The sequence below is a fragment of the Pempheris klunzingeri genome, chromosome 22 (genome assembly GCF_042242105.1).
Source record: "Pempheris klunzingeri isolate RE-2024b chromosome 22, fPemKlu1.hap1, whole genome shotgun sequence".
In the NCBI taxonomy this organism is placed as follows: domain Eukaryota; kingdom Metazoa; phylum Chordata; class Actinopteri; order Acropomatiformes; family Pempheridae; genus Pempheris; species Pempheris klunzingeri.
In genome coordinates, this window is record NC_092033.1 from 13,962,629 (window position 1) to 13,977,738 (window position 15,110).

The 15,110-nt window shown below is 39.8% G+C and overlaps 1 protein-coding gene across 1 annotated transcript in view; it reads left to right on the forward strand.

Annotated features, from left to right (window-relative positions):
- The window catches only part of abcc9 (ATP-binding cassette, sub-family C (CFTR/MRP), member 9), a 41,277-nt gene extending 26,665 nt beyond the window's left edge, over positions 1 to 14,612 (forward strand). The window contains exons 30-39 of the mRNA XM_070853572.1: positions 1,007 to 1,109; positions 1,327 to 1,440; positions 2,714 to 2,834; positions 4,452 to 4,582; positions 6,715 to 6,793; positions 10,660 to 10,768; positions 12,268 to 12,371; positions 12,488 to 12,621; positions 12,856 to 12,918; positions 13,971 to 14,612. Coding sequence (XP_070709673.1) covers positions 1,007 to 1,109; positions 1,327 to 1,440; positions 2,714 to 2,834; positions 4,452 to 4,582; positions 6,715 to 6,793; positions 10,660 to 10,768; positions 12,268 to 12,371; positions 12,488 to 12,621; positions 12,856 to 12,918; positions 13,971 to 14,108 — 1,096 coding nt within the window. The 3' untranslated portion in view covers positions 14,109 to 14,612. The remainder of the gene's footprint in view (positions 1 to 1,006; positions 1,110 to 1,326; positions 1,441 to 2,713; positions 2,835 to 4,451; positions 4,583 to 6,714; positions 6,794 to 10,659; positions 10,769 to 12,267; positions 12,372 to 12,487; positions 12,622 to 12,855; positions 12,919 to 13,970) is intronic.
- The last annotated feature ends 498 nt before the right edge of the window (positions 14,613 to 15,110 follow it).

Genomic DNA, 15,110 nt, shown 5'->3' on the forward strand with positions numbered 1-15,110 from the left:
ACTACACAGGAAAAAACATAGCAAGGTGCAACAGTCTCACCAGGGTTCTCCTATGCAAGTATGATCTCTGCGTGCCTAAACCCTGAACCCTTACCCCACATTTAAGCTATTTAAGTCTTAGCCCTTAAATAAACCCTATCGCATCTCTCTTCGCTGTCCCCAGTTTTGGGCTGAGTTCTCTAGTGTGACTGTTTAAAGAGATGTGTTTAACCAAAACCCATTTATCAATTGCTTATTGATAATATTAGCGTTAGAAGTTGGGGTTACAGACAGACAGAAGCTTTGGCTGTAGCTTGTGTTTAGTTATAGTTGTACTGGTGGAAGCAGCAGCAGTATCATCTTGTATTTCTGTCTTCACTCTCTTTCCCATCGTCGGTATAATCCAACATTAAACAGCTCTCACGGTTTTTTTTTTCTCCTCTGCTCCCTGTGGACTTCCTGTTCCACACAGACACACACACACACACATACACACAGACACACACACACAAATATACAAACTACGAGAGAACCACACACATGCCCAAGCACATGTCAGACACACACACACACACACACACACACACACACAGAAACAATGAATCTGGTGTTGAGGCAGATTCTTGGCAATTGGTCAGTTGTTCCCATTATCATTATCCTGTAGTCTCTCTCCAAACCAAGTCTGGTTCAGATGGCAGTGATTTTCTACAGAACACAGATGATGATAAAACTTTCCTTAGTATGAATAGCACTATTTCAAACTGAAAAATCAGTTTATTTACCTTTGTTATTTCCTGTTTGGACTTTTCATCATTTATTATGTGAACTCCATTTCATACAATTTCATATCGATCTCATATTCAGAAGATTAGTTTTGAACCCCTCTAGAGAGGATGCTGTCTGTTACCCATCAACGTTCAAAAAGGAGAGAAGGGACAGCCAACAGCACAGTGTTTTGGGGAATAGATCCATAGAAGAATGGAGGGATTTGATGTATATGTTATGCGTGCGTAAATGTTTCTTTCAGACACGAGGCTCGTTTTAAACAGCGTATGCTGGAGCTGACAGACACCAATAACACAGCCTACCTGTTTCTGTCTGCTGCCAACCGCTGGCTGGAGGTCCGAACGGTGAGAAGCAGCTTTATGAATATTCTCTCACATGAAGAGTGACTGATTTTCTCAATGATACTGTACAAGGTTATCATCATATTGAGTAAGTCACTAGATATTTTAGTTTGGATAGACAAACTAATTATATTGTCATCAATTTCAGAATTTCTTGGTCTATTGGTGGACTTTACTCTATGAGTAAACATTTCGTCTTCACTTTTCCTTCTCCTTGCAGGACTACCTTGGAGCAGTGATAGTGCTGACAGCAGCAGGAGCCTCCATATGGAGTTTACGCTACGGTCTGCCTTCTGGAGGCCTGGTGGGACTTGGACTTACGTATGCCCTCACTGTGAGTCTTTTAGGGTTCTCTGGTCTTATCTTCTATTACATTTTATGGTCTTTTTGATCATTAATCATCAGTAATCAGCTGTTACTGCACATAACTTAAATCATTCCTACACTATATTGCATTATATTCATATATTGGTTATATTCAGGTTCTTACTTTTATTTCACAATCCTACTAGAAGATTTTCAAAAAAACATAATTTTTCAGCCTCTTGCAGAACGCTCCATTTTAACTCCTGTCTCTTTAAGCACGGTCTGCTCTGATTGGTCAGCTCCCACAGGCCCGAGCAGAAACCGCCCACCAACTCCAGCATCAGCTCTGGCATTAGCCGCGCAACATGTTAACACCAAGGAAATTGAAGTTGGGTCGCAGACGGCCGGTATCAGTTACTCATGAGCTTGTACCGTTACCAGCCCTCGTTAAGAAATTGGAATGAACTGCACACAGACATTCCAGTTTTGCAATTATTGTGGGGACATTTCTGTCAAAATAAGGTAAATCCACTGAGTTATTTCCTCAGAAAGTATGAAGTGTTGGTTTTTGTAGCCAACAGTAGAACAGTTTGCGTGCTTTGATTGTAAGTCTACATCTTCAGCTAGCAGAAGGGCTGACGGAGGTCCTGTGGACAACGACCTTGCTACTTACATAAGAAGAGGAGCAAAAGCTATTATCTATTTAGCTGTACATTTTATTTTATTTTCTTATTTTTTTTTTAGTTGTATTTACCTTATTTATATTACTTACTTGATACTGTTAGCAGTCTTACCAAGAACCAGAGACACAAGAATTTCACTGCCAGTGATTGCTTCATGTAACTGCTGAGCATGTGACAATAAAGTATTTGAATCTTTGAATCTTGAATCTTTGAATCTTGAAAAGCTAAATGGTGGAGCAGGAGAGACGATGATCTTTTTTCATAGTTTGAAGGTCTCTAGACGTGTTTGTGTTGAAAGGACATAAAAAGTGCATTTTGCATAATGAGGCCCCTGTAAATAAATCACCACAAAGTGACACACACCAAACTTGTGGCTACATAATATAGTGATGTATGGTTTTTGCACCACCTCACTCCATCAGACAAGGACAACTGGTTGGTTAAAATACTGTATATTTTAAGCTGCTTTTGGTGCTTCAAGAGTAGAAGAAAAGGAAGTCTGTGGGGACACCCAGTTCATTTTGACCCCAAGGCCCCACACACTGTGGTTTGTGCTGTAGATGTTTACAGTATTAATAATGAAAACATGATCCTGTTACTTTGTGTGTCATTGTGTAGGTCTCCAACTACCTGAACTGGGTTGTGAGGAACCTGGCAGACCTTGAGGTCCAGATGGCAGCTGTAAAGAAGGTCAACAGCTTCCTCGGCACAGAGTCAGAGAACTACGAGGGATGTATGGGTAAGTTCTTGAGTTCTTGTTATCAAGCATTTGGAAATCTAAGTTTTTCTAATCCTCCTGTTAGAATGGCAGTAGTCTTCCATGAGCATAAAAAAATAATAAATGAGCTACTTAAACAGGGACAGAATAACAGGATAAAGTCAGTAAATCAATTAAGAATCACTCTGCACCCACATTTAGACATTAAATTTCAGAATTTATACACCAACCAGAACTCAATATTGTTGATTTAAGTGCAAAGAGATGAAGATGTGTCGATGGCTCCTGATTTAGAGAATGGAACCAGCTCTTGTTGTAACTGCACAGGATATGTGCGTGTGTGTGTGTGTGTGTGTGTGTGTGAAGTGAATGGGTTCACATCGGGTGTGTGTAAAACCTTTGTGACAGTTTTATCTCAAGCGTAAGAATTAAAAAGTGATGTTTTAAGTTTTTGGGATGTGCTGTTGCTATGGTGAAATACAAATGCTGCTGGAATTTGTTTTTGGCTGGACAGATAATACTTTTCATTATTTAACTTTCTTCATTAATGCCACTGAGGTTGCTGATATCCAACCAACCCAAACCAAATCTTATCGCATTAAACGTTTGTAAAACTTGAACAAAAAGACAGACAGAGCAGCTATATTTGGAAACATAACAAAAACCATTCCTGAGCTTGAAGGATGGCTGGAAAAAAGAAAGAAGGTGAAGGAGCTTAAAGAAACCAAGAAGGAAAAAGAGAGAATAGCTATATATTCCAGATTCTGTTAAAATATTAGAAAAGGAGGAAGGGGAAGTTTAAGGTTAGGGTATAAGAGTCATTCCTCTCGTTGCCTTTTGTTTTTTACAGTAAATGACCCATGAAACCTTTGAGTGATAGAAAGACAGATTCTTCCTCTCTGATATCATGGCAGGTTCCAGTGAATTAATGGCAGAAAATTAGGGAAGAACAAACCAACGAAGCCTCCATCAGAACTATGAAATTCTTCTGTCAGTGTAGTAAAATGAGTAATGTGGCACACAATTTCAATTGTCAAAATTCCATTTAATTAACCTGAGAAGAACTACAACATCCAGTGACATCCAACTAATCAATCAAGCCAAGTCCAGATCAAATCCAATCTTTAACAGGTCCAACTGTAAATAAACACCACAAACATGTATAAGTAAAAGAATATCGAGAAATTGACATCATGCCCTGATATGTTATTAAAAATAGTGTTTGTTACATTTGCTGTTATCAAAATATGCTCTAATTAATTGTAGTATAGCTTTTAGGTTGATTTGCCCTGTGCTAAGGCGTGGAGGCATTGTATGTTTTAAATAATAAAGCTGTAAAGGTATGCTTGTGATGGCAGTGTGAAAACTCAGCAGCACTTTAATAGGAAAACTCTAGCACTGGATATCTACTGTGTTATGACTGGCCCATATGGTCTATACGCTCCTGTTTACACCAGCCACGACTGTAACATAGACAACTCGCAAGCAGAGCAAGTCTGTTCTTCATTGCAGTCGTCTTATACTGCAGATGGTATTTTTCCACTGTTGTCTTGTCCAGCGTCTTTCAAGGAAAGAGAAAGTTAAAATCAGACAGAGTGAAGTAACCCCCCCACCCTCATCGTGTTTCTCCCCCTCCAGACACCTCTCAGGTGCCTGAGAACTGGCCCCAGAACGGCGAGATAAAGATCCAGGACCTGTGTGTACGCTACGATCCCATGCTCAAACCAGTGCTCAAACACGTCAATGCGTACATCGAACCAGGCCAGAAGGTAATTAACATGAAGCTGTGAGGAGAGCGTGGCTGGGCTGCTGTGATCAGTGTGCGCCACAGTGGTGCACCTCTAATGCCTTAAACAGACCAATACTGATCATGTGTGCAGATATTCAACACAGGATGGTATGTACTGTATGTAATAGTCATATAAGCTACCAAATATAATACTTTAATACTTAACTTTAGTCCCCTCTGTTCAGCATTTATATGGACTGTATGAACATTAAATAAATGGGTTATGAAGACCTGAAGATAAAGGGACAGTTTAAAGTGTTTTTCAATGCACAGTATTTGTCCTTCATTTTAACCTCTCTTATGAAAACATTTTTCATAACATTACAGAAGTTTCTGACTAGATTATCATTCATTTGCACATTCACACCAGCCTCTACTTAAGGGTGCCCACAGAAAGATTCATAATTACTTATAGTAACTATAAAATTTAGGGGGATTCAAGTGAAGTATTAGCCACTTGAATACAGTGAAGTATTAGCCCTAATAGTGCTTTTCAGGTAAAGTCTGATCAGCTATTAACATAGCCTGATATCCTCTATACAGGAAGTGGTCGGCACTGACTCTCCAATTGATACAAAAAAGACCCAGAAAACTAATAATGGTGCCATATGTCAGTTTTTCAGAGCTTTCTCTTCAGCAGGCTTTAAGGAGAGAAATATGCTGTATCATGACGCATTTGCTGCAAGTGATGTTTATGTAACATCCATTGCTGAAGTTAAACTCACAGCATTGTATCCATCCATGTATTGAAGCAACTATAGATGGCAGGTAATTCACACACTGTTGCGGGGTTAGAAGGACCTCACATCACACTGAAATAACATAGTGGTGACGTGTCCATAGGCAGAGGACAATGTTCCACACATTTAATGACCATGAAGGATGACTCACAGGAGGACTATAGAAGAAGGATGTTTTTAATTGATTGAAAGTTTTCAGATTTTAATTACAAAAAATATTCAGACCAAAGATTCCTGACTGGACAAAACGCTTTTAGAACATTGCAGAGAAAAATTGCAGCAGCGTCATCTTATCTGTCTCAAATCAACTTAGTCACCTTAGATGTCACCTGTTTCCACAGCCAATCAGCTCGCAGCTGGTCAAGTCAGCAAACTGTCAGCTGATCGAAATGGTTTTTGCCTTTTCATCAGTACTAGAAATGCCATATCACTATCCTCATTCACATTTTAAGACACTACAAATTATATCCAACCTCAAAAAAGGTTTGATAGCCACTAGTTAGAATGGAAGTACAGAAAGTTGATGATACACCAATGCATCTAGTGGCGTTGGTGTAAACTGACAGGTTTCATAACGTTACAGACCAGCGCATTGCAAGTGCAATCAGGAATCCCTGAGCGTAGTCCCCAGCACAGACCCAGAGTCTCCTACACAATCAAATGTTGGTTTGTTTAACCACATGGTAAAATATTTCCAGCATTTTGCTACATAAATTAAAGGAAAAAGGCCTCCTCGAAGTCTGAGATGTGGTCCCACAAACTCTTTGTTCTCCTGAAGTTTAGAATTTTTGAATTAAAAGAACCAATTATGGGTATTTCTGTTCACCTATTTTACATAAAATTTCAAAATAATGTCTCTAAGTAAAGGTTCAAGCCAAGTTACAAAACATCATGCTTCATCACAAACTGTAGATGGGGAGCGTACAAGTACAACAGTTTCCCATAATCGAATATAAACGTCATTGTGGTGTGAGCAATGGGTTTTTTTTAATACAAAACATCTCTAACATCCAAAAAGTAATTCACATAATTCCTTAAGCCAGTGATGCATTTATGCTTTTTTACAGGACAAAAATCTTTCCATTGTCTTGTGAACTTTGAGGAGGTTATCCCACTGGCTTCCAGAATGTAATATTGCATAAAATAATGAGCACAGTCTGGAATTTCAAACGCTAATAAGAAGACTGTGGAAATGTGGACGTTTCCTTTGAAGTCACAGCCATGTGCCTCCACTACACTGTGAACTGACACCCAGTGACCAAACCCCATCCACGCTCAGCATGTACCCGCCACGCTGTTATCACACAGGTGTCTGATGTCTCACAGCAGTGTCGCAGTGAAGCTTATTGACTGTCTCCCCTCTTCCTATTAGGTGGGAATCTGTGGTCGCACAGGCAGCGGGAAGTCCTCTCTGTCGTTGGCCTTTTTCAACATGGTGGATATTTTCGAAGGTGGGTCTGTCTCCTGTCACACTGTTTACAAAGAGATCACTGTGTTTTTTCCACTTCTTTCATCTTTGTTTCAGCTTTGGTTCTATCCCTGCTTTCTCTCTCGTCTGTCTTTGTCTTGCTGTCTTTCACAAGTTGAGTATGTTTATGTCTCATTAAATAGAGCGACTCTTAAGTCTGTGTCTCTCATGTCTGTGTGGGCACATTGCCTGAGGATTTCCCTCAGGGTTGTAGCTTGAGTAGCTCTTGACCCTTTGTTCTACTTCACCCAAAGAAACAACAGAACACTGTTGGCCTCTTATTATATTTTTCAATTGTCTCATTCCATCTTGGCCATTTCCTCTGATCCACTTTTTAGATAAAGAAGATGTACTTAAAAATAAATTGCTGTTAGACAGGAGGGCACTCATACCCTCTAAAACTAATAGCTCATAACATGATAATTGAAAAATCTTTACAGACCAGCTGGTAGACATTTTTCTCTGCATAGCAGTTCAGTTTTAAGTAGTAACATTGAGCTATTATTTGTGATTTTGTTATATAACCCAAGATGTTCACCCTTTACGGTATCCTGTGCAGTTTTATCCTATTTTATGTGTATTGTGCACAAGGATGGATATACATGTTTACACATGCAACACAGTACACATCCCTGCGGCTGGTTTCATGTTATTCCACTGGTTGATAGTTGGTGGCAGTTATGAGCATAGAAGCGTAGGCATGAGCTAGCAAAGGCAGGGAAGAAGAAGACTGATGCACAATTTAACTTTTATTTATCTATTTATGCCACAAACAACAAATTAAGTCAACCAGTGTTTACCAGATCTTCAGAAACCAAACATGTGCTATGAGCGCTGCCCCACAGCTCCTCAGGGCTGAGGATTGATCCGTTTATGGCTAATAAAGAGGCCAAAGCATCGCAAGAGGAGGTGGTCAGTCGGTCTGTCCCAGAGAGACGTCACGATAGGGAGCGTTGCTGTAACTTAAAGGATTTGTTGTGTCTTGGCTGTAAGTCACTCACCTGAAGAATAGCACATCTAACATCCAACACAAACCATGTAGCTTGATGTGCATTTCAGTCTTTCTGTTGGTTAGGGGTAGGTTATGTTTACCTTTTATCTTATCCTGTCTAAAGAAGCAAAAATATTGCTGGGATCCCCAGGTCTAGCTTTTCTTTATCTTTTAAGCTAAATAACTAAAACTGAAAATAAGCTACTGGCTAATGTATAATTTGTGGGTGTCCCGGTTGTACTTTAGTAAGACAAACATCGCATGTAAGTGCAATGGCCTTGTCAGATTATGCTGTCTAATAAAGACAAGCCAGCCAAAAAATATGATAGAAAGTATTAAAAGTGGCATGTTAAAGATAGTGCAAGTAAGTAAAAGTAGCTCGACAGAAAACTGTCTGGTTTGTTCTACAGCATTAAATGCTGCTCCACTGTGGTAAAAGGAGTCAAAGGAAAAAAGGGAAAATTACTTCCACCATGTTTAGTCTCTTCAGGGAGGTGGAAGGGAATGCAAAAATCAGCAAGCTCTCTGGGAAATCTGTTCTTATATTTAGAAAACCTAGAGCTAACGGCAACGACTGGATGAGACAGAAATATTTATAGTAAATATACTCCGATATCATGATGGATCTAACAGTGCTTGTTTGTATCCCTGCTACATGTAACTCTTTTAACTTAATCACCCTTTTAGCTTACTGTTCCTTTCTTAAGTGGTTATCATAAATCTTTTCAGCTCGCAAACCAAACTGTAAATCTCTTAATTCCTCTTCGTCACTGCAGCACAGTACGCATGTGGTCCTTTCATTTGTTAGACCCAGAAAATGTTTAGTCTCACCTGAGAAACATTAAACTCAAATGTTTATTCCCCAGCGTTGACTCTGCGATTAAGATTAAGTAGAGGCATTAGTTGCTTTAAGTGGCTACAGCTTGCTCCGACCTGGCCGTACATAAGAAAATGCTCTTTTGTTCACATCATGTATCTTGAAAGGCATTGATTAATCACCTTTTAAATGATCCACAGCCACTAAACTAGTACAAAGACTACACATGCTTTTGACATTTTTATTAGCAAAGGGGGAATAAAGACCATCATGCAGCTGCAAGCCCTTTATTATGAAGTGATCAATGAGATGATACAGAAGCTCAGCACAGTAAACTCAGCTAGAATCAAGAATGACTGACATTTTATGGCTTAGGACACCAACAACACAACAATATTGAAATAAAACAATGTAAGAAGCAAACAGCACTCTTTGGTTAAAATCTTAGACATATGTCTCTTTCAAAAAGACCAAACCAACAAGTTGTTTCTGTGTATCCCAAGTGTGATATGTCTTCTTCCTCTGTGCCTTAGAGCTCCAATGTTGTCCAGAAACTATTCAAAGCACACGATTGCACGGTTACACTGTGGTACGCGTGCCTTCATTACCATGAACACACGCTTTGGTTTATTTTACTCAATCCCACATACACCATCCTGCTGCCCCAAATACTGAATAAAGCCAAATGTTGATTAATGTGCCGCTGAATGCACTATTTCCTCCTGTTTGAGGCTTGGTTAAAAACCACAGTGGCCTGCTGTTTTCGGAAACTTCTTAAAAATGAAACTACATATTTCAGCAAGTTTTTCCACTGAAGCAAACCATTAAATTACAATCAATCTCAATTGCAGACAAACATGCACTGACAAAACCCAAAAAACGGTCAATTGTGGGTTGAGGAGATTTAATTGCCGAGACAAAATAAACAAAGATACCACAGTGGGTTTTGGTCAAACTAAAGCACCACTAGAGGTAAATTAGTCTTCCAGACTGCCTTCAAAAGATGTTCTGCATCATCTCTAAACTTTCACCTTCCACCCTGTAGTATAGTAGTGTATGTTTATGTTGGAGAAAATGTTTATTTAACCGTTCCTCTTTACATTTTAGCTCTTTTTAAATACTCCTGCAGGTCTCTCCAAGTGAGAATCCAGAGGTCTTTTTGGTCTTTGTGTGTGTGTTGTTTCGCTTTTAAAATCCTGACAAGAAGACCTGAAGTAGACTCTTCTATCAGAGGATTAAAATAAGGACATAACAATCGACCTGGCCCATTTTCTTGCAGTCGTTTCCAGGCTCTGGGTCATATTTCTTCAATAAGATCATAAGATCTTATAACTGTCTTTTTTATCTACTGGATTTTGAAGGCGAGCCGTAATCGTATCATTCTGTTTTTAGCGTGGTTGAAGACCTTGACAGATTATTCGGGCAAAAAAAGAGATTACACGGTCACTTTTTCCATAGACACATACACAGCTGGGCAGACTTTTCATTTAACAGTAAATTAAGACGTGTGTCAGCAGCATTTCCTTATAAAGCAGTGAAATAAAACCTGAGCAGCATCCTGGTGATAACTCTACTGACTGAACTGTACAGAACATTCTTGATTTCATCACCCCAAAAATATAACACTGTATTCAACAGAACAAAAATATTTATTCAAGACGTTGCAATGTCAATGAGGAAAGAAGTTTTAAGGACAAATTTAAGGGGATTATTTAAATAAGGCAGTAAAACATAAAACAACTAATGCTAAAGCTGTTATTTAAGAATTTATCCTGGTGATGTATTACCTCTGGACAGGGTACTTGTATTGAGTGTGTGCCTTAAAGTTACTCCCTTTGACTTTCATTATAGTTTGTCATTTAAATTACAGGCAATTGTAGCACAAAGAGAAGGAAGCTGAAACAATGTGTCACTTAACCAGTTACTCCACAGTCTTTACCAGCTGCTACAGCATTGTCAGGAAATGTTACTGTGAAATGGTATCGCTGCTGTTTGTGATTGTGATTTTAAATTCCATATGAGCATGTTTGCTTATTTGCAGGGAAGATCATCATCGATGGGATCGACATCTGTAAGCTTCCTCTGCAGACTCTCAGGTCGCGACTGTCCATCATCCTTCAGGATCCCGTGTTATTCAGTGGATCAATAAGGTACACAAACACTCACACACACACAAACCTACAGAATATCCATCTCTTTCAATCCTATAACGTTTTAAACTCTGTTTTCATTCTCACAGACTTCTCAGCATTAAACATTTCTTGTGTCACCAACCATAACCGTGGCACAAGAATTGTAAATTGTGCTGGCAGGACTCTCAGATTATAATAAACCTTTGAGGCTAAAGCTAAAAGGGACACACACTGCCAGCTCAACAAGGTTAAATTTACAGCAAAAAAGTTGGAACGTTTGGATTTGAAGAAAGTGTTAGGGGCTTATCCTACAGGGGAGGAAGAGTTAGAGAGTTAGAGATCGACTTCTGATATCAAGTGCTGCATTTGATACTAATTTATCTGAATGGAGCAATGCAAGAGAGGAAGTGTTGACCTGAAGGACGTTTGTCACATGACGACACAAAGTCCCAGCTGTGGGGTGAGCGGTTTAAAACACAGTGGGAACTCTGGCTCGGACCTAATCTGACTTTTGTCACAGACGTCATGGACTGAGGAGGTCACTGGAGGGATGAAGGACCCTGCGTCGTTTTCTGTCTCCTTCTCCTTCTTCTTCTCTGTCTCACACACACTCACAACCTCTGTGTGTTTGTGTTACTAGAAGACTCAGTGACTCTGTGTTTGTTATAAAAGACAAAGAGCATGTGCTATTTGTTTGGACAGATATGCTGCTCTAGATAATTGTGTGTGTGTGTGAGAGAGAGAGGGAGAGGGAGAGGGAGAGAGAGAGAGAGGGAGAGAGAGAGAGAGAGAGAGAGAGAGAATCTTGGCATTACCACCGGCTCTTATTTATGTGAACGTAAGCCTGGGGTGAATGGTCGGCAGTAACTGTTTCACGCTGTTATCTTAGATGTTGCTGTTATGTTCTAACACAGTTTGCCTCACTCTGACTCTGCCACACACAGATTCAGTAAAGCAGATTTGTCACATCATGATGATGCCTGCAGCTATTTCACAAAACCTCACTAAGGGATTAGAGAAGTGTAATGTTGAAAATAAACAAAGAAAGGGTTCCATTAAAGGATAACTGCAGTATTTTTTTTTTTTTTTACATATTTTTGGTTTGAAATGACTTGGAGGTGAAAAGAAAACCTTGGAACTGGTCCAGTAGAACATTAATTTTACTTTGCTGTGACTTTGTTGTTTTAACATTATAAAACTCCAAAGTCACACAATTACACAAACAAACTAACAGATCAAGGAAGCAGTAGGCTGATGTTCTGTGAAGTAGAATTACTTGGGCCCAAGTTAAAAAATACCAGTTACCTTTTTTCATGGTTTATCCTAATATTTCATCTGTTTCTGTCTTAATTTAGAATGTCAAGTTGGTAAGATGCATAAATTCAATATATAATCTATCTGTCTATCTTCCCTCTGCAGGCTGCTCGCCCCTCCATCTGGGATCTCACCAACCTCTATGCTTTTTTGTCTCCTTTGCCATTAGATTAACTCAGTGCAAACTGTGTCCTCTTGTTCAGGTTTAATCTCGACCCAGAGAGGACGTGCACAGATGATCGACTGTGGGAGGCGCTAGAGATCGCTCAGTTGAAGAACATGGTGAAAGCACTGCCTGGAGGTTTAGGTACTCAAAAAAATGTCCAGATCTCAAGATGAAATTAGTTTTACTGGCCTAAAAGTCAGTTTTGGAGTCGTGCAGGATACTTCTGTTTAACTGAATGTGTGTCTGTGTGTGTCCAGACGCGGTTGTGACAGAAGGTGGAGAGAACTTCAGCGTCGGTCAGAGGCAGCTCTTCTGTTTGGCTCGAGCTTTTGTCAGAAAGAGCAGCATCCTCATCATGGATGAAGCCACAGCATCTATAGACATGGCCACGGTGTGTGTGTGATATCAGATAATGGACCTAACTAACAGTTTCCACTGTAATATGTGATATAACATGACACTGACCGTGATTAAAACCAGTATAACACTGTATATTGCTGCCACTGAATCTCATGGAAAACATGCATGTGTCTGAAATCAGTGTTGTTATTGCCATACAGTACCTCCACTTGTTTGTTTCAATTTCAATACTGTTTCTTTTTTTTATCTCTTTTCTTCTTTGCAGGAGAACATCTTGCAAAAAGTTGTGATGACCGCGTTTGCAGACAGAACAGTCGTTACAATCGCAGTAAGCCCTTCAGTCTGCTCTCTTGATTTTGTTATTGAAAATGAAGCAAAGGGGATACAAGCGAATAGGTTTACCTGTACAGCTAATTCCAGTCCTGCAGGACTGCCGAGCTCCTAGATTTGGTCAGTGCTGATAGATGCAGATATGTGGCTCTTTTTCTTTGTGCCTCATGTGCATCTATTACCTCATATTTTCCTCGAGGATGCTTCATGCATCCTTTTCCTGCACTTTTCCCTTTCCACACTAACTGTTTTCCATATAGTACCAATACAATTAATATTCCAGATGCGTTAATTGTCTTAATGTAAAGACAGTCCTCTTTGCCTTTCACTTATCTGCTTTCCTTTTCCTTTTTTTCTCCCTGTGATAAATGTGCCTTGTCCTCTGTTCACTCTTTCTCCCTCCTATTGGCCATTTTACCCACCCTTCATCCTTTTCTCTCAACCATTTCCCTCTTTTTCTATGTCATACTATTTTCTTTTCTGCCTTCTATACTCCCCCCCCCACTCCCCCTCTCCATGATGTGTTCTGTCCTTTCTCCTGTCCTCCCTGTCCCTTCATGCTGCCGCCAGCACCGTGTGTCCTCTATCTTGGAGGCCGAGCAGGTGTTGGTCTTCTCCTCAGGGATCTTGGTGGAAAGTGACTCGGGTGCCAACCTGCTTGCACAGGAGGAAAGCCTCTTCAGTGTGCTAGTCAGGACTCACAAGTAGACCCGGATCAGCCCAGACCACTTTGGCTCTCCCTGACTCTCCTCTGTCTTTTCTCATTCTTACATTTTTCTACTTGTTTCTGTTTTTTCCTACTTTTCCCGGCTGAGTCTGGGTCTGCTGAAGCCTTACTGCCACTGACAGCCTGGTTGGTATAAAGAATAAATACTGCATGCTCTCTCGTAGATATGTCATGTACATGCAGTGCAATTTGGCCACACCGTGCAGTTTTGTGATATCACTTGCAGTGTTATTAAGATTTAAAAAAAGATTTAAGATGCATTTATTCTATTGTCATCACCACTTTTCCAGAGCGTAATTGTCATGGTTGCTCTGTGTTTCCAGCACCGTGTCCACACCATCCTGACACATGATCTGGTCATCGTGATGAAGCGAGGGAACATTCTGGAGTACGACAAACCTGAGACTCTTTTGGAGCAGGAGGACGGGATGTTTGCTTCATTTGTCAAGGCTGACATGTAGGAACACAACTGACAGACTGATCAGTTGATCGAACTGCTTCATGTAGAATGGTTTTCTTAACAAGGTGGACAGACACGACAACACTCTTTCAGTGAAGCCAAAAACACACAGTGTTTCTAAAATGGGAAGCTCCTCTGTGGAGGAAAACAGTTCCAGAATCAATCACCAGGCGACATGTTTGAAAAGCTGTACTTGAATCATTCAGTCAGTCGGCCAATTGAATACTGCCTTTTTTCTTTTTTTAGAAGCAACATGTAGAGACACCACATATCATTTTATTGATAAAACAATTTCCAAGTCCGTCAATCAAATCTAATTTTCAGATTGACGCTATTGGAAATGAGCAAATACATATACTGTAGAGAGCACTAGCCTTTAAAGCAACCAGTACCACCAGTACTAAATTAAAATAGAAATATGGCAGACAAAAACCAAATAAGACCTAACTATGGATAGTAGACAGATGTATTTCTCTTGAGATCTAGGACTGAGAACATTGATAGAGTGAGGCTGACTTTATTCTATATTTTTCTTATCGTCAACAAAGCTTTTGAAAAGACCCAAACCAACAATGTGCTTCTTTCTCTCAACGCTTTCTGACTTCCCTGCCTGTTCTATGTCACTCAGCCCCAAAGCCCTTTGCTCGTGAGTATGTAAGTTCTTAGAAACAGGTCACAAATATATGGAGAAAACAGTGCATTTGTTTGGGACTACTTTAATTCTCACCATAATGGAGCTCTGTGGCGAGGAAAGAAGAAAAATATGTAACAGGGTACGGAAACACACACAAGACCTCTTAGTAGGAAGAGTTCATGCTTGGTTTTAGTGTTTTCAAGGTATTTGTTGACAATGAGAAAAATACATAGAATCACCAGACTTATGAGTTACGTTCTGTCCCTGGTCAGTGAAGTGATCGGCAGCGGAGATTTGTTGAATAAGAAGTGTTTTCAAAAAGAATCAGATTTTCATTTCAGGTTTTTGAGGCAGTGAAAACGATGGAAT